The 24,839-nt window shown below is 32.5% G+C and overlaps 1 protein-coding gene and 2 long non-coding RNA genes across 3 annotated transcripts; 1 reads left to right on the top strand and 2 right to left on the bottom strand.

Annotated features, from left to right (window-relative positions):
* Window positions 1–7,227: 7,227 nt before the first annotated feature.
* LOC119679588 (apolipophorins) lies at window positions 7,228–20,155 on the top strand. The gene is made up of 11 exons (XM_038092035.1): window positions 7,228–7,376; window positions 8,411–8,511; window positions 8,571–8,600; window positions 8,670–9,793; window positions 9,882–12,513; window positions 13,519–13,658; window positions 13,716–16,964; window positions 17,129–17,349; window positions 17,415–19,524; window positions 19,585–19,705; window positions 19,770–20,155. Exons 2-11 carry the CDS (start codon window positions 8,421–8,423, stop codon window positions 20,090–20,092), a joined length of 10,041 nt encoding a protein of 3,346 aa, XP_037947963.1. The 5' UTR covers window positions 7,228–7,376; window positions 8,411–8,420; the 3' UTR covers window positions 20,093–20,155.
* A 364-nt stretch (window positions 20,156–20,519) lies between these two features.
* Window positions 20,520–21,227, bottom strand: LOC119685026. The gene is made up of 2 exons (XR_005252777.1): window positions 20,951–21,227; window positions 20,520–20,690 (listed from the first exon to the last, which is right to left on the bottom strand). It is a non-coding gene; the product is annotated as an uncharacterized LOC119685026 (long non-coding RNA).
* Window positions 21,228–23,879: 2,652 nt separating this feature from the next.
* LOC119684385 lies at window positions 23,880–24,586 on the bottom strand. The gene is made up of 2 exons (XR_005252728.1): window positions 24,310–24,586; window positions 23,880–24,050 (listed from the first exon to the last, which is right to left on the bottom strand). It is a non-coding gene; the product is annotated as an uncharacterized LOC119684385 (long non-coding RNA).
* Window positions 24,587–24,839: the final 253 nt, after the last annotated feature.

The following is a 24,839-nucleotide window of genomic DNA, read 5'->3' as shown; positions in this document are numbered from 1 at the left end:
TTGAAAACAGTATATTTCGATTTTGTATCATTCTCTGCATCATATTTTGCATGCTGTTTTTAAAATTTGGCATATTTGAATCAATGTTTTTAATAATGAGCGATGATTTAGTAGAACTTTCATTTCGAGAATTGTTTGAGTCAGCGAATCCTCTGACAGTATTTGCATATTACATTCCTGAACAAGTATTTTGATTATAGTTAGAGTTAATTGTAACACCCCTTCGTTTTCATAATAGGATATAAAACATGATTTTGTATAGAAAATGATGAACTACAGATCTCATCATCTAAACATGTTTTTTAAAACGTATATAATATAAACGATGAAGAATTCAAAGGCAGATATCACATGATCAAGTTTAAGGCCATTTAATGCATCTACCCCAATTAATGTTAATTCTGCCTAATGTTTAATGATTGTATATTAAATGTTTTCTTTCTTGTAAACCTCATAAAATTTTAAAAGTTCAATATAACGAAATATAATAACTGTAAATGTTACGACTTTCACATTAAACAAAACATTGATAGTTTATTGATTTGAATCAATAATTCACTAATTATATAAAAGTTCATAAACCCTTGTGAAAACAAATAAACAAATAAAGGAAATAAATTGATAACAAACATTATCAAATGTATAGAAACATTCTATATCTCATTTGTATTTGTAGTAAAACTTAAACTAATTTTGTGACATGCTTAAGGGATACACTACTGTACTTCTCCAACTTGTAATGAACCTTTCTTTTGGTTCGTATAAAGCTGGGGTTGAACTCAGCCGTCCCCAAGGCCCACTCAAGAAATTTATTTGATGAGACCCTGTCACTTCTGATTGCTCCTAACGTCTTAACTGAAGATAACTTGGATCGAATATAAATCGGAATCACAGACGCAATGGAATCACTGACAGAAATCGAGACGATATAATACCAGCACACGTGACTGTTAAAGCTACGCGAGTGGTATTACAGGTCGCCGATCACACGCCCTTCCCTGTTCGCTGTTAAAGCGCTCAGGGCCGGAGACGTTATGTTATTATTAAAGCTACCTATCGCTTCCGACACTATGTATAGACTCACGTGACTGTTAAAGCTACGTGAGTTATACCCCGTGCAACCGAGATTCAGTCACTATTGAAGCCCCGAATCTTGCTTACCTATGTCTCTCAATTGTGCCGTTGAGTTGGATTCCCACTTTGAATTTGCACCGTTCAGGAGAAGCTAGTTTATGTTGTACTTTACCAATTCTGTATCTGTTTAAGTATTCTTTATTTTGCTTTACATCCACTTGTAAAATTCAATTATTAAGTTTTCACAATTTATTAATACAAATTTTGAAATTTCGATATTAACAAATTTAATAATTTAATTAATTTAATTTACTTTAAAATAATTTTTATGTTCAAAATATTAGTTTGTACGTACTTTTTACTTTGTTTTAAATTTGGTTGTAAAATTCAATTTTTAGATATTCACAATTTATAAATAAAATTTTCGATATTTCGATATTATCAAATATATATAATCTTTATGTACAAAATTTTAATTTATACGTACTTTTTATTTTTACTTTGTTTTGACTTTGGTTATAAAATTCAATTTTTACGTGTTCACAATTTATAAATACAAATTTTGAAATTTTCGATATTAACAAATTTAATAATTTATAAACAAAATTTTTCACTAAATTTGAGCAACTACTAAAATTTCACTGTTGACACCGCCGTCTTAGTCAAGGAATTTTAGCTGCAACTGAAGCCAGAGCCAGGAGTCTTTCTTTCGCGGTAGAACAAAAAACAAGCGAGCTTCTTCTTCGTGAACGCTCCTTTTATCCCCTCCATGGTCAACGGTGTCAGCTGTAAAAACGTTAAAGTTTGTTGACCCAACATCAAAGCTCCTTTTCTGTACCGCACTGAGCGAAAGTCTAGTTTTACGGCGATTTGCATTTCTTTGAGTACCTATTGCAATTTAGAAGTGGTTTTTGTCTGAGTTGCGATCCACTTCTACACCTTTTCTGCACAAAGCTTTCTTCGTTTGACAGGTCTCTTTACCATTATTTTGTTTTGATCTCGTTTGTTTGTTAGCAATGTGTTGTGCCGGTGAACGTGTGTATTTAATTCTATTAATTAGAAAATTATTTTAAAATTATTTTATTTTCCAATAAAGTTCCAGCAAAATAGAACACCCAACGATAGCTCAAGATATGTGTCTTATGTTATGGTTTTATTCAAAAATTGTTTACGCACTAACCAAGAATTTCCATACAATTTTAAGATTTGTCAAATTCAAAGTCACGTTGTTAGTGGCAGAGGATTGCAGTGAGTAGGTTTAACTTAATGTTTTTATAAGTATTTAACAATTTTTATTACAGGAACCTTCGAGTGAGTGTTACTTGATGTGTGTTAGGTGGTCGTGTTGTGTTTAGTAGGCAGCTATACCCACGACGTTGTAACGATCAAATTTTAATTAATAAAACTTTGTGTCGTTACAAACTGTTAGATTAGATTTCAAACGGATTGGGAACTTGTCATCACTTCACTGCATTATTTGAGGATTACTGTTGCAAGCCCACTTTAGTTCCATAGATGAGTAGCAGTTAAAAAGGCCATGATATCTTTTGAAGGGATGTTGTCTGAGTCTGGCGAAACTATCATAGTGATACAGAATGTGTTCTGCTGTTTCCTCTTCTTCGTAACAAAGTCTGCAGCTATTGTCTGTTGTAATACCTAGATTCGACAGATGCTTTTTTAGTCCGCAATGTCCAGTGAGAAACCCTATGACAAGTCGGATAGCATTTCTGTTCAGCATTAGAAGATTCCTCGTTCTGCCTTTTGATCGATTCGCCATGAATTGTCTGCAGGCAATTTCATTATCTCAATCAGTCTGAGATGCTATTACCAGACATGCATTAATTTTAAGTTTGAAGAAGCTCAATAACGGACCGCAGAATGGTTGTAGTCCAATATAATATGAGGTCGCTCCTTATCTGGTTAGTTCATTTGCTTTCTCATTTCCCTCGAATCCTCTGTGCTCTGGGATCGATATTAAATAAACCCTGTTCCTTTCAGAAGGTCTTTGTGAAGTTGAAGACATTTCCACAATAATTTTGAGGTCACTTGATGTGAGCGTAGTTCTTGGAATGCTGATTTGATGTCAGAGAAATTATATATGTTTTTTCCCGTGATGGGTTTCCCTTTATATACTCTTAGACATAGTTTAACTTCTAAAAAACTAAGAAAAACTAAAACTAAATTTTCTTGACTCATATAATAGCAAATAATTCCTTCTTTAGAAATTATTCACACTCTTCACCCTTCCTTCGTTTTGGAGCCTTCCTTGAACAACAGATGGTAGTCTCCAACGAATAAAGAAATGTTCCGTTCCCCGTCATTCCTGTGTGGTATTAGTACTAGGCACTTTTGGTGGAAGTACAAGTTAGGTAATGATAATAAAACATCAAGTAAGAGCACTGTTCAATGTTAAGTTGCTTAATATATGAACATATGCTAAGTTGATTACACTGGTACTAGATTTAAATGCCAACAGGCTGCATTTAAATATAGTGTGTCTTTAAGTTACGCCGTTTCGTACACCCCAGTCTCTGGATACAAACACTTTAAGTTAAATATCCGCTTTGGTAAGAACCCAACGTTGCGAAAAGAATTTGATTTGTATATTTGTTGATGAATCCAAATAATTATTGAACAAGCATATATTATGCCAAGTATCCGATATCGTCAAATACTTATCATCATGGATGAATATTCAAACTTTGAGTGTTAAAGCTGCTTACAGATATAGGATTATGCAACAAGTGATAATTGCAATTACGGTACGAAGTATGCAAACTGGCTGAGGCAAACATTTTTGAAAATTTAATATCAAGCAAGGTATTACATAAGCGACAACCTGCCAGCATCACTTTTCCTAATGTTCATATCTCCAATCTTGTTGACATCAGACAATTCTTATATTTCTTCGTTGTAGTATTTAGATGTACGAATATTAGCAATATATATACTTTGACAACCTATCAATTTAATCCAGCATATATAATCAAATATGTAAGGCACTAGAATTCCACTTCTAAAGCCTAGGGTCGTTGTCATACTCATATGTGGCAGCTAAGAATTTGACTTATAGATACATATACGACCGAAACGTAAATTATACCAACTGATTCACACGAACATGCCTCAAATAGGCATAACATAAAAAAGGTATTTGAATGACCCTCTCATATCTGTATCCATTGTTTCCAATCTGTTCCTGCCTAGAATGAAATTCATTTAATTCACTTCACTTATTTTATTATTCGTTTTATTAGCACGGTCAAGTTCAGTCCTATTCATCTAGTTATGAAAATAACAGGTTATTGGAAAGCGTGCGGTGACTACTGTAGAATAAACATTACGATCAATACAGGTCGGTCTTTAACGTCTTCACGTTTCCTAAGATTGACATTTTATAACAGGGCTGTCCAAAGCACGGCCCACTGGCCACATGCAGCTCACGGATAATATATGTGCGGCCCGTGACATATTTCTATTCTACCACAATTACGCAGATTTTCTCTTGACATGTTTTGGTTAAATCATATTATTTTATTTTTATGATATCCACAAAAATTGAACTCAAATGAATAAATTAATAAAACTTAATTTCATATTATCACAATATTTGTCTCCATTGCACAGTGACTTGTACTGGCCCGCGATCGTATCTACCATAGTTTCGATAGCATTGTTCTAGACAATAGCATCTAAAAGCATATAAGAGAATTTCCGATTCATACTTTTTACGTCGTTCAAAAACTATATAAGTTTAGTTTTGAAATTTAAGAGGATAGCAATTTAAGATAAAAGCCCATTAGCTAATGACCAAAATTTCATTAGTATAATAAACTCACTTCACAATAAAAATAAAAATTATGAAATAAAAATGTAAATTAAGCGGATTTGGAACGGTGTGCCACTTGTCAAGCAGATAAATGTATACATTCTTATTTTAAATGTATATTTGACAAAATCGATCCATCTTCTAGATAAAGGTAATAAAAGATGAATTCGAATACAATGAACATAGGACTTTTATTAAGTAGCCAATTTGGGGTTAATTTCAAAAACGATCATATATTCCAAATAAAAAACTCTACGCCATACATATTACGAGCTACTTTTAAAAGCTAAAGCTATATGTCTAAATAATACACAAAAAATTATAGCTTTTACTTAGCCGAAGCTTCTATACCTATCATTAAGAGAGCTGGGTTACAAATCAATTATTTACTATTTACTAAGTTTCTTTAGCAATCTTCGTCTTATTCATATGGATTTGATATGTTTGATTTACAAAAAATTGTTGTGCAAAGTTTAATTCAATTAATTCAAAAACTGAGAAAAAAGTATTCCAATTAACATACACACAAATAAACAGGCACACGCATTCACAGACGGGGAGACTTAAGGGAATTTCAAAGAATATAAGCGGATCATATGGTCTCAAACGTCTTTTTCGCTGAGTTTCAAAAATGTTTAATAATCTCAATACACCACTTATACACAATAGTGCCAAGAGCGTATATATGAAGCGATATATATGAAGCCAAGAACCTGGACAAGAACATCATTTTATTTTTATTTAATTTTATCAGTTCATTTATTTTATTTAAATAAATTTCACTGATAAAGTTTGTGATGACAGGTGTTTTGCAAATTTGAAACATATTTTAGCTGTATCTGCCCTGCCCTATACATTCGTAGCTACAATAAGTATAAGATTTAATATTGATCCTTTTTCAGATATTTTAATGGTCTATGCGGATGTAATGAATAACATTCATTGATAAAAAGATGAAAAAAAAATCAACTGGCAGGTTTATATAGTAAATACTTAACATTTTTAATTAACTGGATTTCGAATTAGTTTTCAGACGAATAATGTGTCTTTTTATGAACATTTTACATGAGTAAGGGCGTCAGTTCACTACAGCTGCAATAGCAGGGCCTATTCAAACAGAGTATGAATCATTATCTATTCCACTTGCCTATGCCTAATCGTTTTAATTCTTAACTTATATTTTAATAGAGCTTAAATTGTTAATATTACAGAACGCATAAGTACTATTATTAATAATATGCAGCAACGGTACAATCTTATATGTTTCAATCGTGAACTGTAATTTTTTCTGTTTGTGTTGCTTATCGAGAACTCTTAGTTCTCTTCTCAAATATTCAAATTCTTAACGAATTGTTAAAATACGTATTTTTTTTCGTTTTATTGTTGAAATTAAAACTTCCTAATTCAAATATTTTCTAATTCTATTTAATAAATTTTTGTCTCATTAGAGCGGATTTTTAGGTGTTCATATACCCGTGTATTAGGTATTTATAGATAATAGAACCGTTTTTAAAGTATATAAAAATTTTTATTTATTTATTATGTGATGTGATTAATTTTTTCTCTCAAACGTTTTTCCTGTTTATTTCCATCAATTATGTACATTTTTCTTACTATGAACCTGTTATTGCAATTTTTCTAACATTAAGATACAATTTCTTTTATAATAATATGTAATATATATTATATATCAAGAATTAATACAGTTTTATTTGACGGTTGAACTTTTTTTATGGTATCATACACATATGTTAATTAATAATATATGCAAATAAAGCATTTTTTTCATCGTCTTTACTCAATTTTAATTTCTCTTCAAAAAATATATGTCGTTACCCTACAATTGTATCCGCTCTTTGTCGAACTCTCCTTACAAGATCCTTTTCATAAAATCTCTATTCTGATCTCTAATTAATAATATGTACATATGCTTATTATCAAAAATACTTAATGAATTAAAATCTTAGTTATACAAACAACTTAGTGAATGTAATTACGTTGGATCGTCTAACTCTAATAAAAGAGATAGCATAGCACTTAATCATGTAATCAATTTGTATATATTGAGCCCTTAATTATGTTTATATGTACATATTCATTTGCAAAGCACCTACTAACAGTTGCCAAGACAAGATGAAACGAAGAGAACATTAATCTTATTACTAAATTTTCGTCTGTGAGTACGAGTGTACACATTTATTCAGAATTTTTAAAATAACTTATTTAAATAATGTCAGTGGTTGTGTTATCATTGTTGTCTCTCGTTTACTTCACTTCAAATTGACAGCAAGAGTCTATATAAGGTTTTGATGATATTCAAATAATAACTTAATTTAAAGTTGTCGTTGCATTCGGTGTATGCGGCTGGGGAAGCAGTCCCTATTATATTAAATTTTTGATTTCAATGAAATACATAGTTTGCAGTGAATGAAATACGATTGTTACGATACGGGTAAAATCGAAAAGGGAAAAGGTATTTAATTAATAATGAATATTAATAATTAATGCAAAATAAAATAAAATAATGGAATATCTAAGAATTCGTCTCGATGAGTGTGAATAAGGTTTTTAATCTTATTAAAAAGTAGCCTTAACAAATTTTTAAATGTTGGACATAGTTTTGTGATGTGAATTGTTTAAAATTTTTGTTAAAAAATAGTACAACCGTACGCCTTTTAAAATAATTATTATGGAATTATTTTCCCATTAAACTTTAAACTTATAATTACATTAAATGAAACAGTTGTAAATCTCATTAAACGGGCACATAAGTTTATATACTTTGTAAAGTTGACATTTGTTATCACAAATTTTATGCAGTAAGTACCTTTTTAAGGAACAGAAAGTGTGTATTGAGTTCAATTTGCCATTAAAGCCAGATCAAAAAAATTATAAAAAACGATTTATACAAACTCACGTTTAATACATCACGGAATAGGGAAAATGCCACTCGCTAATCAGAGCCTAGTAAGACCTCTATATTTCAGGACAGTATCCAGCAGAACGAATATTTTTTTGTTGACCAAGAAGACTTTGCTGAGCCTACATAAATTGGATATAAATAATTTATTTTCTGCGAGAAAATGCATCAAAAGACAAAATATTTTAAAAAAATAGCGAGTTATATATTTTGTCGAAAATCAAGCTTCTTACAAACACACATAAATGTTTTAGTGGATATACAAGTACAATATACCTACATGGAGTCAGAACTTAGTTTAATTGAAAATGATAAAGCTATGTAACCTGGAGATTTAAATTTAAATTTAAAAAGTATAGTGAATAAAATAATCAAATATAACAATCTGTTGAAAACCTTTCCCAAAGCAGAAAGACACGGCTGTTACGATTCTAGTTATAGAATAAAATATTCTCTTTAATAATTTATAGAGATTATCTAATAGATCATTTAGAATAAGTTTGAGAATTGTATTGTATTAAAAATGTTTGATTTCAATAAATGTAAATGCACACTATTTAATGATTAACTCTTAAAACACTTTACAGTGTACGCAAGATGAAGGCACAAAAAACGTGTCAAATGGGCCATCTCCTAATTCATGGTTTGGTTTTTGTTATTCTGCTTACTCCATCAGTTATTAATGCAGGTAACTTATTTTTAATTAAAACAAAATCAAAAACTATAATTAAATAAATTTTTCTTTAGAATCTGCATGTCAGAAAGGATGTTTGCAATGTAAGTATAATCGCGTTGTTCGATATGCATAAATTAAAATTTTGGATTTCGGTTTTTTGATTTTATTAGCTGACAGTGGACCACTTAAATATGTTCCTGGTAATGTTTATGAATATGCTTTTGATAGTATGATGACAGTGAGTACAACATCAACTGGCCTAAACTCAAATAATGATGATGACACTAGTTTGAAAATGGTCGGAACTGCCAAAATATTTGCAGAGGGAAATTGTGGGTATAACTTACAATTGAGCGCAATAAAAGTAACAGCAACAAAGAAAAAGGATTTCGACAAAAAGTTGTTGCAAAGTTTGCAGAAGCCAGTACATTTTACAATGAGCAGTGGAAAGATTGAACCAGAAATTTGTGCAGACTCTAGCGATACGGCTTATGCATTGAATATTAAGCGTGCTGTGATCTCCCTATTTCAGGCAAGCCCCAACTCGGAAAATGAAATTGATATATTTGGGCAATGCCCGACTCGTACGTCCGTTACACGAGTTGGCAATGCTGACGTTATATCGAAAGTACGAGACTTGAATAATTGTGCCCATCGTGAAAAAATCAACAGCGGTATTATATCTGGAATAATAAATGAAAGAGCTGGAATTAAATCAACAATGCTGCTGCAGTCTAATTATTTTAAAGAATTGCGGTTAGAGGATGGTGTTGTTGAAAACGTCCAATTGTCGGAAGAATATAAATTTAGTGGATCTCCAAAAGAAAGTCCTATTGTAAAAGCAAAAGTTATAACTAAACTGAAAATAAAAAATAAGGCTGGTAGTTCTGCTGCTTCACCACCTGTAGGTACTAAAGCTACTAGTATTATATATGATCAACCTGAAATTTATTCAGTCAAAAATTTGGCGGCACTTAAAAGTGCACTTTCGGACGTTGTAAAGTCTATTGAAAATTATGTGCAGAATGGCAGTGCAAAATATTTCGTTGAGTTAATACATTTGATGCGTAATGCCGATGCGGACACTTTGCTAGAATTGGGTTCAGTACCATATCCGAATAAAACATTGTCTCGAAAAGTGTACTTGGATGCATTATTTAGAACAGGTACTACAGAATCGGCAAAAGCAATTCTAAAACAATTTAATAAAATGGAAGATAAAGAAAAAAATTATGCAGTACTCTCATTGTATTTAATACAAGTGGTAGATAAGGAAACAGTGAATCAAGCAAGTGTAAGTATTTTCTAGCTATCTGAAACTTATAATATTTTACTTAACTTCACGTATAGCTAAATTCTTTTAATGCTTAATTATTTTGTAGACGTTACTGACACCAAATGCTTCAAAGGAGGTTTTCCTAGCAGTTGGAAATATTGTATCAAAATATTGTCATCGCAATGGCTGCGACAATGGTGAAATTGATTTGGTATCCCGGAAGTTCACGGATATGTTGAAAAATTGCAAAGTTAACACTCGAAAAGAAGAGGACAGGCTTGTATACTTATTGAAAGGTATTAACAACATGGATTATTTAGTTAATAATGTAGTTACTGCATTGGCACAATGCTCAAGTGCTGGTCGATCGACACGCCTACGAATAAGCGCACTACAAGCTTTCAAATCAGCCTCTTGCGATCCAGCACTTCAAAAACAAGCACTAAATATATTAAAGAACCGTAATGAAGATTCGGAAACTCGAATTGAAGCCTATCTAGCTGCAATAAATTGTCCAAGTGCTGAACTAGCAAACGAAATTGCTGAAGTAGTGAATTCTGAAACAATTTATCAAGTTGGAGGATTTATAACCTCAAATTTAAAAGCAATTCGAGATTCTACAGATGCTGCAAGGGAACAGCAACGACACCATTTTAGCAACATTCGAGTAACAAAGAACTTTCCAAAAGATTTAAGACGCTATAGCAATAACAATGAATTCTCATATAATTTTGATGCACTTGGTCTTAGTGCCAGCAGTGATTATAAACTTATTTATTCACAGCAAGGATTTTTACCTCGTTCAGCGCAATTAAATGTCACTGCAGAAGTTTTTGGAACAAATTTCAACATATTTGAAGCAAAAATTCGTCAAGAAAATATTGAAAGCGTCTTAGAAGCGCATATTGGACCAAAAGGACTACTCAGCAAAGATTGGGATTCAATTATCAAAACAACACTTGAAACGGTAACTGGATCTCGATCCCGACGATCCATTGCAGATGAGAGTAACAACTTTGCTAAGAAATATAAAAATTATGGTTCTAAAAGTAGTCAAGATATTAACTTAGATTTGTCATTAAAACTTTTTGGATCAGAAATAATGTTTTTGAGCTTTGATGACAATGTGCCAACAACACTGCCAGATCTTATAAAATATTTCGCAGCAGGCCTTGAAAAGGTCAAGCAGGAATTGAGTTCATTCCATAAAGAATTTTTAGTTCATTCTCTATTCTTAGATGCTGAACTCACTTATCCTACGGGCTTAGGTGTTCCTCTGGAAATAGCAGCACAAGGTTTTGCAGCTAACAAATTAGATTTTGGAATTGGTGTTGATGTGGATACCATATTTGAAGATAGTTGGAAAGCTGTGAACTACAGACTAAAAGTTGTGCCTAGCGTAGACATAAATTTGAATGTTAAATTTGGTTTTAATGCTCATGTAATGTCAACAGGACTGCAGGTATCAACTAATTTACACTCAGCAGCTGGAAGTGATGTAAGCTTCAGTTTTATAAATGAAGGAAATGGTTTTAATGTTGATATAGAACTGCCTCGTGAAAAATTAGAACTTGTTAATTTGCAAATAGTTACCGATTTTTACGTTGCTGAACAGGATAAACCTATTGAAAACATTAAACCAAAAGGTATCAGAAAAGAACAAACTCCACCACCTGTTCACTGTTTTGATCAGTTAGAAAGCTATGTTGGCGTAAACGTTTGTGTATCGAGTTTTCTAGATGAAAAATTAAGTACAAAACTAATTGATATAACCCAACCATATCAATTTAACATTTATGTAACTAGTGAACGTAAAATAAATATTAAGGGATACCATGATGAACAAGCCCAGGGTGGTCAACAATGGAAATTAGACTTCAGTACTCCTGGCTCAAAGGTTAATCATGATACATCAGTGACGCTTGAATTGTCAACTACACCTAAAATATTTGGTCGTCTCACTTTGAATAACCCAAATTATCATTTATCTTTAGAGGCCGGAATCAGCAATACAAATAAAGAGTTGGTATATTACACTCGAATGGAACAAGATGGAAATGTTAAATATAATAAGCTTGGGTTTGAAAAAAATGGAAATAATTATATTCCAAAAATTCAAGTGGGAGATAAAAACGATATATATGGCTATCGTGCAGATGGTAAAGTCATAGTTGAAAAGGTCTCAGACACAAACACACGATATACGTTTGATAAGTTACAAGTATCCAACAATGCCAATGAACATGTCGTTATGAATGGTTGGACAGAATTAGGTCCATCACATCTATCCTCTGAAGTTCATATTTCACCTGGAGAACAAAAATATTTTATAAAAAGCAAATTTAATGTCGATAAAGAACTTTATAATCTTGCTTTGTTTGTTAATAACGAAGATACTCCTGAAAATGTTATTGGTGGTTCAATCGAAGTGAAACACGATCCTCAAGACTTATCACTAAATTTGGTTCTTAAAGCCTTAACCTGGGAAATTGAGTCCGTAAACAAATATAGTTATGTACCGTCAGAATCTGAATCAGCTGAATCACCAATAACATCCACAAGCTTTAATAATTTATTCAATGTTAAAAAAAAACAAAATCTTGTCGGATCGCTTAAAATAAATGGTTTAATTGCATCTGATAAATGTCAGCTTAATATAGATATTGAACGCAGTAAAGGTCGTTTAGCATCATTAGCCGTTAAATATAATGAGAATCCAAACAGTCCCGACTCGCTACGTAAGTTAAAAAAAAGTATTTTATTTCGTAGAACAACCTACTACTTATTTACTTATAAATCAAGAAACCGTTGCTTTATCTTCTTTTAGATTTGCAATTTTTAACCAAATTAAATACGGATTTATAATTTTAGAATAGTTTTAAGCAAAATTAAAAAGTTCGTATGGTTACTTTTGGCTCGATCCTATATATACGAGTATCAATCCAATTGTATGTAAATATCAATTATCCTTGTACCCAACTTTTCCCTGTAGCTGATTATTTTTCATGTATTACCTTTTTAGCGGTTATTACCTGTATGAAGAAAAAAAAAGGTTAAAACATTTTCGAATTGGGAGAAACAATTGCTTGATTGAAAAATTTATTCAATAGCAAATTGATTAATTGTTCTTGCTTCGGCAAGTATATATACTATGTACTAATATACTAAGCTTTACCAAAGGTTCTAAGTATTTTTAACCCTTAGGTTTTTAATAATACGATAGCAGCATTGTGCTAGCTATAGGTTTAAGTGGATCCCTTGAGATCACCGGTATAACCTAACCTAACCAAAAGTGATTAGTTAACTGTGAAATAATATTATTCGCGTTAATTCTATTTTATTTTAAACACTAAAATGTTGTAAAATGTCTTTCATTATTTTTAGGGAGTCATAATAATACTTGCAAAATAAAAAACATGTTAATTCCATAATATCATAAAGCATATTATATTGCAAAAGAAAGCACATTTTCACCTTCTAGTTTATCAGTTCTAGTTTACCCATTTATAAAATGAGACACCATTTTCGAATCTAAAAATGATGTCTCATATTCCAAACTAAAAGTTAGTTTTGTGAATCAAATAAAAATACTATTTTCGTAGTATTTTCATACTTATACTTTTTAGGTTTTTAGGTATAAGGCATAAGTATGATTATAGAAGATATGTTAGATAGAAGAGTACGATTAGAATATTACAATATTATTATTGCTAAACTAAATATATACTTTTTAACCGTTGCAGTCTTTGATTACCGTTTGGATATAAATGCAAAACTTAATAAACATTCTATTGATATTATGTCTAAATGTTCAAATAATGGAAACCGCAATACAATTGATAATATTCTAACCACTAGCTGGGGTACGGCTTTAACAGTCAAGGTATGCTATGGTATATTTAAAACTCACAGAAGTCCGAATAATATTTTATCTTTGTAGGGCGAACTCGGACAACGATATACGCTTAAAGATGTGTTTATAGATCTTCAAGGCAATATAAAACTTAGTGGCAAGGAGAAACAAACTCAATGGACTTTGAACGTTATTGGCACTCCAGAAAAACTAAACACAGAAGTTAAGATAATGCGAGACAATGCTGAGCTTGTCAAATGCAGTGCGGACGTTAATATTCAAGATAAGATGACTGCTGGAAAAGTAAACTTGAATGTTAAGAATGCTTTTACTACAAAGGCAGATTTCAAAATAAATAAGAATGGTAAAGGAGATGTGACAGCTGTGGTTGAAACACAAAAGACTGAACCAAAACATAAGATTGAAATTGCCTCAAAGTTCACCATTCAGTCGCCGAAATTTGATGTAGAGACCTCTATCATATTTGATTCAAATAAAAAGTTCAATTTCAAAACGGAAAATATATTAGATAAACAGAAGCTCACTACAAAAAATATCGCAGAAATCGGTGACAAGAAAATTACATTTGATGCAAATGCATCTGTCAGAGGTGAATGGCAATTAAACGGTGAAGTTCAAGCCAATTTTGTATTAAAATGTCCAGATGGGCATACAATAGATGGTTTAGTAAAACGTAAAGTTCTTACAAATCCTAAAACCGGCTTAGCACAAGGTAACATGGAAATTTCATTAAATGACGCGCGTGGTGACAAGAAGGCTTCTTTTAGCATTAATGGAAATTTGGAGAAATATAGCGTTAAATCTAAAGAAGTTGTGGCAAACGCTCATTTAATTTTCACTAATTATGATAACAAGAAACTTGATGTAACTTATGGTATAAAACACCTTGTAAAAGATGATCATTTTAAAATGCTTGAACTTGGCATTGTTTCCCAAGGGGATCTATTCAAATCTCAACATGACTTGAAGATAAATATAGATGAGTATAACAAGCAAAGCGCAAAATTCCGAGTAAATGCTAAATGTAGCGAAAACATTCAATTAAGTGTTAAAGGCAATTATAATTTGGCCCAGGAAGGTGAACCAACTACATTTGACATAGAGACTGTTGTACAAGCACCAAATTCACAATTTAAAACGTTTGGAGTTAATGCAAACGGAAAGTTGTTGAAGCCGGTTGCCGAAAAGGATGGTAACTATATTGCTCACTTGGTGCTGGACCAAAAACAGGGTACTGGGCAATTCTTTAAATTAAGTTCGCTGTTAGAAGGTAGTCGCAATGACGGAAATTATAATTTGATTCTGGAAACAAATAAAATGCAAGGACCTTTAAAAATTAGCACCACCTTCAAACGTGAACAAACAGTAAATTTGGATGATGGAGTAGCAAGTGGCAAACAAAATTATTCTTTCAACTATGAGTATGCGAATAAATTTGTCAAGTCATCTTCTGATATAAATTTCGTTGCACCCAACTTTGCCGCAGTTCACTTTACTATAGATAGCAGTTTCGATTCTTTTAATGAAATCGATGCAGAAATTGAAATGAAAAAACTTGATGAAAGTAACTATGCAATGAATGTTAAATTTAAACAGCATCAAGATATACACAAAATTGACTCGAAATGGTATCACTCTACAAACAAAAATGGTTTCGATATACAAATTGCGCTTCCTAGTGGAAAACCTATTACACTCGTCGGATTGTTTGAAATTTTAGGGGAAAAGAAAGCTAAGCTCTCTGTTGAACTAGAAAATGTTATTAATTTAGATTTTAAAGCTAATGCTGAAGCAGCTTATAAGTCTGTTGATGATTTTTATATTTTAGCTCAGTGGAGTTCGAATAAATTAAAACTTCAAGACTATAATTTAAATATTCAAGCACAATCGAAAAGTATTGCTCTTAGTCTAAAACATGCGCAAGGTGTTGTTTTCTCCGGTTCTGCAACTTACCAACTTAAAAAGGAAACTAATAAATCTATAATTGAAGGCCAAGGGCAAGTCCAATATAATGGTAAGAATGAAAATGTTAACTTCAAACTCATCCGACAAATGTACGAATTAGAGAACGACAGAGAATTCGGATTTTCCTACACGCTTAATAGCAACTTTGGTCCTCTAAATGGAGTGTCTACGATAAAAATAACAAATAAGGAATACAATGTTAAATTATCAGTCTGCGAAGAAAAGAAACAATGTAATAATATTCAATTACAGTCTTTAGTGTCAGTTGATGAAAAAGAACTTGATTCACTACAACACTCTATTTTAATATTGATTGATTTACGACAACTTGGTTATCCCTATGAATTTGAGTTCCAATCTAAAACCTTGAGAAAAGGTATGAAATTCCAGTATAACTTAGATTCAAAAATTCTTTCGAATAACAACTACAAATATCAACTGATTGCCAGCGTGGTTCCTAACAATTCTAAGATACAAATAATTTTACCAAATCGTGAAATACTTTATAGTTCAACTCAACAATTCCCAGCTAATGGAGCACTTTTTGGTCATTATGAGAGTTCAAATTCATTTTATTTCGATAAACTTAATAAGCCTGATGATGTTACACGTGTGGTGTTTATCACTGATATAAGTGGGGTTCAAAACGTTGCTATAAATGCCAAAGGTAATCTTAAGTTTGAACATCCTAGTACGCGAACTTTGAGTCTTTCCGGAAAGTTAGATGCAAATCGTGAAACACAACTTATTGATGCTGAACTAGTATTTGATATATTCCGTCTTCCCGAACAACAAATCGTTGCCAGCAGTCGCACGCAAAATACGGTAAATGGTAAGGGTTTCAACATTACGACCAGTCATATGGTACGTTCTGCTGGATTAGGATTGCAGTATGATTTATCAGGTTATACGGCATTCGCACCTGAACTAAGAGCATTAAGTGCAGGAGTAGATATGCATGGAGGAGCAAACGATCTACAAGGTAGTATTTACTTATATGCCAGCAAGGACAATGCAGAGGCTTCAATTTATGCCATGAACGAACATATTTTGCACGCCAAAACCGAATTTAATCACCAAAACTATGCCATGAAATTTGATTCAAAACTACAATTTTTGAGTCAAAAACCTGTTGCAGTAGTTGCAGATTTGCAACCGACATTTGCAAAGATTGTTTTGAATAGACCAGATCTCTTTGATGCTAGTGTGGAACTCAAGTTGGGAAAAAATTTGAAATTTAATGTAGATACCGCTGGAAAGCAACTTATTACTGGGCAAATTGCTTTAGATTCAACGAATTTCCTGCAGACTTCATATCAAAGCAATCCGGATGACATTAAGTTATTCATGGTAAGATAAACTTAGTAGTTCATTTCATATATATATATATAATTTCCCATATTATCAAACTTACACATTGATCACGAACATTCGAGAATTATATTTATATTTTGAAATAAATTATTTCTTTATGTTGAATTTTTATATGTGTGATTCTCGTTTACCTATTAAAGGAAAAAGCTGAACTTGAAATTAAAAAGGATACGGAAGCTGCACGCGAAAATATTATACATCGATTCCAAAAGCTTCGAGAAGTTTTTGGTAGACAGGCACAGTTAGCCAAAGAAAGTGTTCCAGATTTTACTGAGTTAAGTAAAGCTTACCAAAATAATATAAACGATATTGCACAGGAGTTAGAAAGTGATCCAACACTAAAACAATTTGCTGAGTCTTAGTAAGTAAATTTAAGCATATTATAATACAATTATTTCAAAGTTTCATTTTATTACATATTTGAAGCCGCAAGCTATACAAGGAACTTTCGAAAACCGCTGAAGGAATCGCTCACACAACTGCAGAAATATATAAACAGCTTTATGAAAACTTAAATGCTCTTTATGAAAAATGGGAAATAATTATGAATGAATCAATTATTCCAGTTTGGGAATCATTGGTAGTCAATATTAATGAAGTTGTTGGACAATTACGCATTGAAATATCTAACTATTACACCAAAATTTCGGAATATACTCTGAAGTTACTTGAGCGCTATGGACCAGAACTAAAGAATTACACTAAATCTTTGAATGAAGCTTTGAAACCCTTTAATGAATTTATTCACGAGCTGTCTAAAACTATTATTCATGCCAGTGAAGAAATATTACAAGAAATACAAGAATACATTGTTAACTTACCGACATTTGATGCAATTCGTAATGAACTAAAGGAACAATTTGAAAAACTAAAAGTCTCGGAAAAAGTCATCAAATGGATTAGTGATGTGTTTGAACATCTGCACATTTTACCTCAAACGGAAGAGACTCAAGAATTTCTTCAAAAACTGAAGGAATATATAAATATGAAACTACGGCAAGAGCCAACACAAGATGAAGCTCAAATTGAGGAACTAGTTAAGTTGCTTCTTAAAGCTCTTAGATCTATTTACGATACGTTAGAGTTGTCTAAAAGTGTAAAATTGACGAACTATGGATTAGATTCTGTGCTTCCTACACTACCTTATGTTGCAGATATTTTGAACAAGCTGCCAGCATTGCTGACCTTCCGGGTAAGCGTTTTCAATTCAATACTCAATGAAAATTGGGAAAATATTCTGCGCTTGGACTTTTTCCAATCTTGGATATTATTCAAAGATTTTAATCTTAAGGGGCTCATTGCTGATGGCCATCATATCTTCACTTTTGATGGTCAACACTTCTCATATCCTGGAACTTGTAAATTCATTTTAGCTCAAGACAGCGTAAACAATAACTTCACTGTTGTTGCTCAACTAAATAACGGCAAATTGAAATCAATAATTTTGGCTGACCGTGATGGTAACTTTTTGGAGTTAAGTGACACAGGCGCACTTAAATTTAACGGCAACTTTGTCGAATTCCCGTTACATAGTGTTGATATGCATGCATGGCGTACATATAGCAATATTTGGCTTCGTTCTTCTTATGGCGTCGAGATTATGTGTACAAATGATTTAAAACTTTGCCACGTCAACGTTAATGGTTTTTATACAAGCAAGACTCGTGGACTTCTTGGTAATGGAAATGCTGAGCCTGAAGATGATTTTATTCAAGTAGATGGTACTATAGCTGCTAATTATGTGACATTCAGTAATAATTATGCTTTGGGTAAATGTCAAACTGTCCCAAAACGTGCTGACGTAATTGAGCACACGGACTTGTGCAATAAAATATTTGGCTTGGATTCACCATTAGCACTTGGTTATATATTTGAAAATAACTTACCCTATCGTAAAGCTTGTGACATAGCTGTAACGGATGCCGCAGAAAAAGAAAAGGAAACAGCAGCATGCACAATTGCTTCAGCTTATGGTTCTACTCTTCAATCGAAGGAACATATCATAATGTTACCTCCACAATGTCTTAAGTGTTCAGGAGCTGCCGGTCAACGTGACTTGGGCTCAGAATTTACTGTGAAATTACCTAATAAACAAGCCGATGTAGTTTTCGTCATTGATGTAGATGTATCGCCTGCCGTATTAAATAATCTTGTAGCTCCTGCCGTAACGGAAATACGTGAGACACTTAAAACACGCGGATTTAATGATGTGCAAATCAGTGTTGTAGCTTATAACGAGTCAGAACGATATCCAGCTTTACTCACAAGTGGTAAAGGAAAAGTAAATTACCAGGGTAGTATTGTCGACTTGCAACTCAACGGGCCGAAGAATTCAAATTTAAGAAGTCTGATAACTGATGTGGTCGATGAGAAAAACATTTTAGATTTATACGACATTATTGAACGTATTGTAAAACATGTTGTTCCGCAATCAGATTCAAAAGCTTTTAACCTGGCTCTTCAATACCCATTCAGATCTGGCGCAGTAAAAAGTATTATTGCAATTCGAAGTCAGCCATTAGAATTTGGAAATATGGTAAGATATATGAGAAATACATTAAAATTAATAATAAATAATATTCATTTTTAATCACAGTTCAAATTTGTACGAGCACACCTCACTGAAGCAGTCACAAATTTCGATGGTGCTTTTGTGCATCTTCTTAGCCCTGTTAACAAAATGTCACTTGAAGGCGTGGCGGATGAAAAATTAATCGGTATGTTTTGGATGTAGTTTTTTAAGAAGTTTATACTTAAAAATGTTAAACACATTTATTTCAGGCTTTAACTCAAGACTTGTTGCAACGGTTGACGGAAAAGATGCTAAAAAGCGATCGAAGCTACAATTCGAAAATAACTTAGGAATTGATGTCGTGTTAAATAATGGTGGATGGATATTTAATACGCAAAACTTCGACACGCTAAACCCGCAAGATAAAAAGAAAATGTTAAATCAGGTTACGAACTCAATAGCCGACACACTTTTTAAAACGGATATAGTTAGTGAATGTAAGTGTTTACCAGTACTTGGATTATATGCTCAGCATAAATGTTCCATAAAATCTTCCACATTTTTGCCAAACAAAAAGATTAAAGCTACATAAAAATATCATTCAAAAACAAACATTAAATAAAATATTAAGAAACAAATAAATAATTAAAAAAATTATAAGTAGTTTTCTTTATTTAAGAACACTAACAATAAGATTTTGGCGACGGTCAAATCATATTGATACTAATAATAGAGATTTCGCTATTTGAAAGTCTGTAACGACACGGATTTTCCCGTTTCGTTATAATTTATGCTGGGGTATCCTCAGTCTTTTCCAGGGGGTCGCTACAATAAATTTATATTCGCGGAGACAGGACTTCTCAAAATAAAAGTAATGTGTGTTAAATTTTAAATGTAGATTTATTTAAAATATTTTTAATTCATAAAAATAGTATTTAAAAAAAAGGAATTTAGTTAAACGTAATTATGTAAACTTGAGATTACTAATGTGTACAATTCAATGACATAGTATTTTTTAAAAAAAAAAAAAAAAAAAACAAAGTAAATTCATTAAACGTGATTAAACTTGAGAAACTTGAGATTATTTCCTGGTATTCTGCTGTATCTGGAGATTGTTCCTTTGGAGCTCGGTGATCTCTAATCTGGTTCCGTGGTTTGTATCTTCGTATGATTACTTGCTCAATGCGTACCTGTGTGGGACAGAAGGGTTAGTGTATATATAAAAAAAATATATTTCCTTGTTCGGTTATAGAATATCTATACAATAGTGTCCAAGTGTCTTGACTTAAAACCGCCCATGCACTTGTACACAATTATATATATATTTTAGTAATTTATACAACTAGGCTTAAAACCGCCACTGTGTCAGACAATATTTTTTTATATTTATTTATTTTATATTTTGACATACAATGCCACCGAGTGATCATACAAGACTCACTACTCTTACCAAAAATGCGTCGTCTTTTATACAGATCAGACGAGCTTTTTGTGTAGCGCACATACAATTGTTTTCTGCTGTTTTGTGAAGTTTTGTTTACTTTCCCGTTTGTATGTCTGACTTTCGTACTGTTCTTCAAGTTGTGCGCTCAACCGATCTCGTCTATCTCTTTGCGGCGAATTTCTATTTTGACGTTTTTGATATTTGCTTGTTATGTTTTGATTTGATAATTCTTGTAACTTTGCGTGCGGTGCTTCTTGTTTTTATTAAATTATTTATAATTTAATTTTATAATTATAAAAAATAATTTATTAGAAAATTATTTAAATAAATTTGCGGGGATGAACAAAGAAGGTATGTATTTATTATTTTATTAAGATATATTTCTCTATTTATTACAAATTTATTATCTCCTAATTTCAGATTGCTTCACGTGTTGCAGTTGCGTGCAGGCTGGGTAGCTTTTTGGTAAGTAGTTTCTAATAACTATGTTAAATGTTAATTTATCTATTTTAATTTCAGATTTCTTCGAAATTTATTTAAATTTATGTAGGTTGGAAATTATTACAAATTTCCATCCTCACATTTCCCTCCTTCTTTGAGAAAAAAAATGAACTTGCCGCGATGCACTACCTGCATGCATAATTCCTGTGCCGTTTCTTTGGGCTCTTGAATACTTTGAAAAATTTGTCTTGGTCTGTACTAACAAGATCATAATCCTTCTGCTGAAGTACATCTAAGTTATTCATCGGCTTCTGCAGTTTTTGGGTGCTGAATGGTTTTGGAATTCTTAGGCTTAGTTCCTGTACTTGTATCAGAGGATTGTCTATCTTATCCTTCGGACGTGTGGAATCATCTTTTCCTTCTTGTGACTCTTGCTTTCGTTGACTATCGTGTTTAATTGAAACTTGTTGCAATGATTGTGTCGGACTTGGGGTTTCTTGAGTCAATCGAACTCGTTTGTTATGATTTTCGCTGACTGTAACCTTTTGTTGACCTTGTTGTGTTTCAATATCTTGAACTTTCTGTGGTTTTACGTGCCCTTTTGTATCCTGAATTTGTACTTGTGTTTTATGGTAATTTTTCGTTGCATTGATTCTTTGTAGATTTTCTTCGATAAATCTTGGTTTTATCTGGCTTTGTAGTTTTTGTATTTCAACTGGTACTATTTCACGGTTTGGTGTGACTTGCTGTTGAATAGATACTTTGAGATTTTGTTTAATGGGTCTTGAATTTTGTTCTGGTTTGCATGCTTGGATTTGGAACTGATTTGGACGTTTAACTTTTGTAACTTGATCCTGATTGAACGATTTTCGGTTTTCTTTGATTGACGTGACACGTTGCAGTGTTTGGTGTACTGATACTTGCTTCGTTTGACTTTGAAATATTTCCTGATCTGGTGTAACTCGTGTTGGCTTAAATACTTCGGGATTCTTCTTTGTCAGTTTTGGATTTACTTGTCGTTGTGTTTCTTGCATCTGTGAATTTCCTCTGATGGGCCTAATATTTTGTGATTCTTGCTTTGGTTCGCATGGTTGGACTTGGAACATTTGTTGACCTTGCGTGTCTAGCTGTTGATTACATACTTCTGTAATTTTTCTGTCAGGCCTTGGATCTTGCGGCGGGGTTATGCGGCATTTACATAACGCTTGTTCTTGTGAATTTCCGTGTAGTGGTACTGGGTGTTGTTCTAAATAACTTCGACGTTGCGTGGTTTGTGTCAACATGCTTAGCTTGGGTAGTGTTGATGTTACTGGATTTACAATTTTAGCTTTTGCTGTTGTTACTTGCTTCGGTTGGTTTTGTTGCTGATTACTTCGCTGCTGGATGAGTATAGGCGACTCGGAATTTGAACTGGAAATAACTTTGTCCTGTATCGGCGTGGTAGGGACGTGTCTCACTGTATTTTTTAATAGCATCGTTTGTGGATATTCAACTTCTATGCGACCAACTATCACTTCCTGTCGAACACCGCCTCGACTCACTTTATCCTGTTCTGCGCGAAGTTCTTCGAAGTCATCAGCTAGTATTGTTAATTCTGTTAAGCTCGAAAAGTCTCGACGTTTGATGTACATTTGGTACTCTGTGCGCATGTTGTGGTATATTTGCTCCAATTGCGAATCTTGGTTTATGCCTGTGTGTCGCATAAGATATTTGATTTCCAGTACATAATCTTTAAAACTTTCATGTTCCTTCTGAACTCGTGCTCGCACCTCGTCTTCTAATCTGTCGAAATACCTATGTGGAAGGAAAAATCTTAGAAAGTCCATCTTGAAGCTTGACCAAAGGTTCCAATGCTTATTGTTATTGCGGTACCACATCAGTGCTTTGTCTTCAAGCAGTATGGGCATCATCCTGGGAACTAAATTCACGTTGATGTCGTCAAGGTCTGCCACCTCTTCTATGCTTTCCACAAAATCTATTGGATCTATTCCTCCATTGTACTTTACAGACCATTTTCGTATCCGCTCCACGCTTTGAGCATACGATAAGGCCATGATGTGCTGCTTATGCGAACGTCTTGTATGTTTCTCTGTTGAACTGGCTTGAATTGAACTATGAGCGAGAGTATCTAGATTTTATCTTATAATCATGTTTGCCTGTGCCATTGTAACGTGGATATTACTTCGTTTTAAGTTTGAGAAGTCTGTCTGTCCCTGCTCGGGCGCCAATTGTAACGACACGGATTTTCCCGTTTCGTTATAATTTATGCTGGGGTATCCTCAGTCTTTTCCAGGGGGTCGCTACAATAAATTTATATTCGCGGAGACAGGACTTCTCAAAATAAAAGTAATGTGTGTTAAATTTTAAATGTAGATTTATTTAAAATATTATTAATTCATGAAAATAGTATTTAAAAAAAAGGAATTTAGTTAAACGTAATTATGTAAACTTGAGATTACTAATGTGTACAATTCAATGACATAGTATTTTTTAAAAAAAAAAAAAAAAAAAACAAAGTAAATTCATTAAACGTGATTAAACTTGAGAAACTTGAGATTATTTCCTGGTATTCTGCTGTATCTGGAGATTGTTCCTTTGGAGCTCGGTGATCTCTAATCTGGTTCCGTGGTTTGTATCTTCGTATGATTACTTGCTCAATGCGTACCTGTGTGGGACAGAAGGGTTAGTGTATATATAAAAAAAATATATTTCCTTGTTCGGTTATAGAATATCTATACAATAGTGTCCAAGTGTCTTGACTTAAAACCGCCCATGCACTTGTACACAATTATATATATATTTTAGTAATTTATACAACTAGGCTTAAAACCGCCACTGTGTCAGACAATATTTTTTATATTTATTTATTTTATATTTTGACATACAATGCCACCGAGTGATCATACAAGACTCACTACCCTTACCAAAAATGCGTCGTCTTTTATACAGATCAGACGAGCTTTTTGTGTAGCGCACATACAATTGTTTTCTGCTGTTTTGTGAAGTTTTGTTTACTTTCCCGTTTGTATGTCTTACTTTCGTACTGTTCTTCAAGTTGTGCGCTCAACCGATCTCGTCTATCTCTTTGCGGCGAATTTCTATTTTGACGTTTTTGATATTTGCTTGTTATGTTTTGATTTGATAATTCTTGTAACTTTGCGTGCGGTGCTTCTTGTTTTTATTAAATTATTTATAATTTAATTTTATAATTATAAAAAATAATTTATTAGAAAATTATTTAAATAAATTTGCGGGGATGAACAAAGAAGGTATGTATTTATTATTTTATTAAGATATATTTCTCTATTTATTACAAATTTATTATCTCCTAATTGCAGATTGCTTCACGTGTTGCAGTTGCGTGCAGGCTGGGTAGCTTTTTGGTAAGTAGTTTCTAATAACTATGTTAAATGTTAATTTATCTATTTTAATTTCAGATTTCTTCGAAATTTAT

This window comes from Teleopsis dalmanni, chromosome 2 (genome assembly GCF_002237135.1).
Source record: "Teleopsis dalmanni isolate 2A chromosome 2, ASM223713v2, whole genome shotgun sequence".
NCBI lineage: Eukaryota > Metazoa > Arthropoda > Insecta > Diptera > Diopsidae > Teleopsis > Teleopsis dalmanni.
This window is presented reverse-complemented; position numbering and strand designations above follow the sequence as displayed.

Bases quoted from the DNA above. Each gene is read 5' to 3' on its own strand.
- LOC119679588 (XM_038092035.1), top strand. From the start codon at position 8,421: ATGAAGGCACAAAAAACGTGTCAAATGGGCCATCTCCTAATTCATGGT. The intron at 17,350-17,414 runs GTAAGTAAATTT...ACATATTTGAAG, and splicing joins AAACAATTTGCTGAGTCTTA to CCGCAAGCTATACAAGGAAC. The intron at 19,525-19,584 runs GTAAGATATATG...TTTTAATCACAG, and splicing joins CATTAGAATTTGGAAATATG to TTCAAATTTGTACGAGCACA.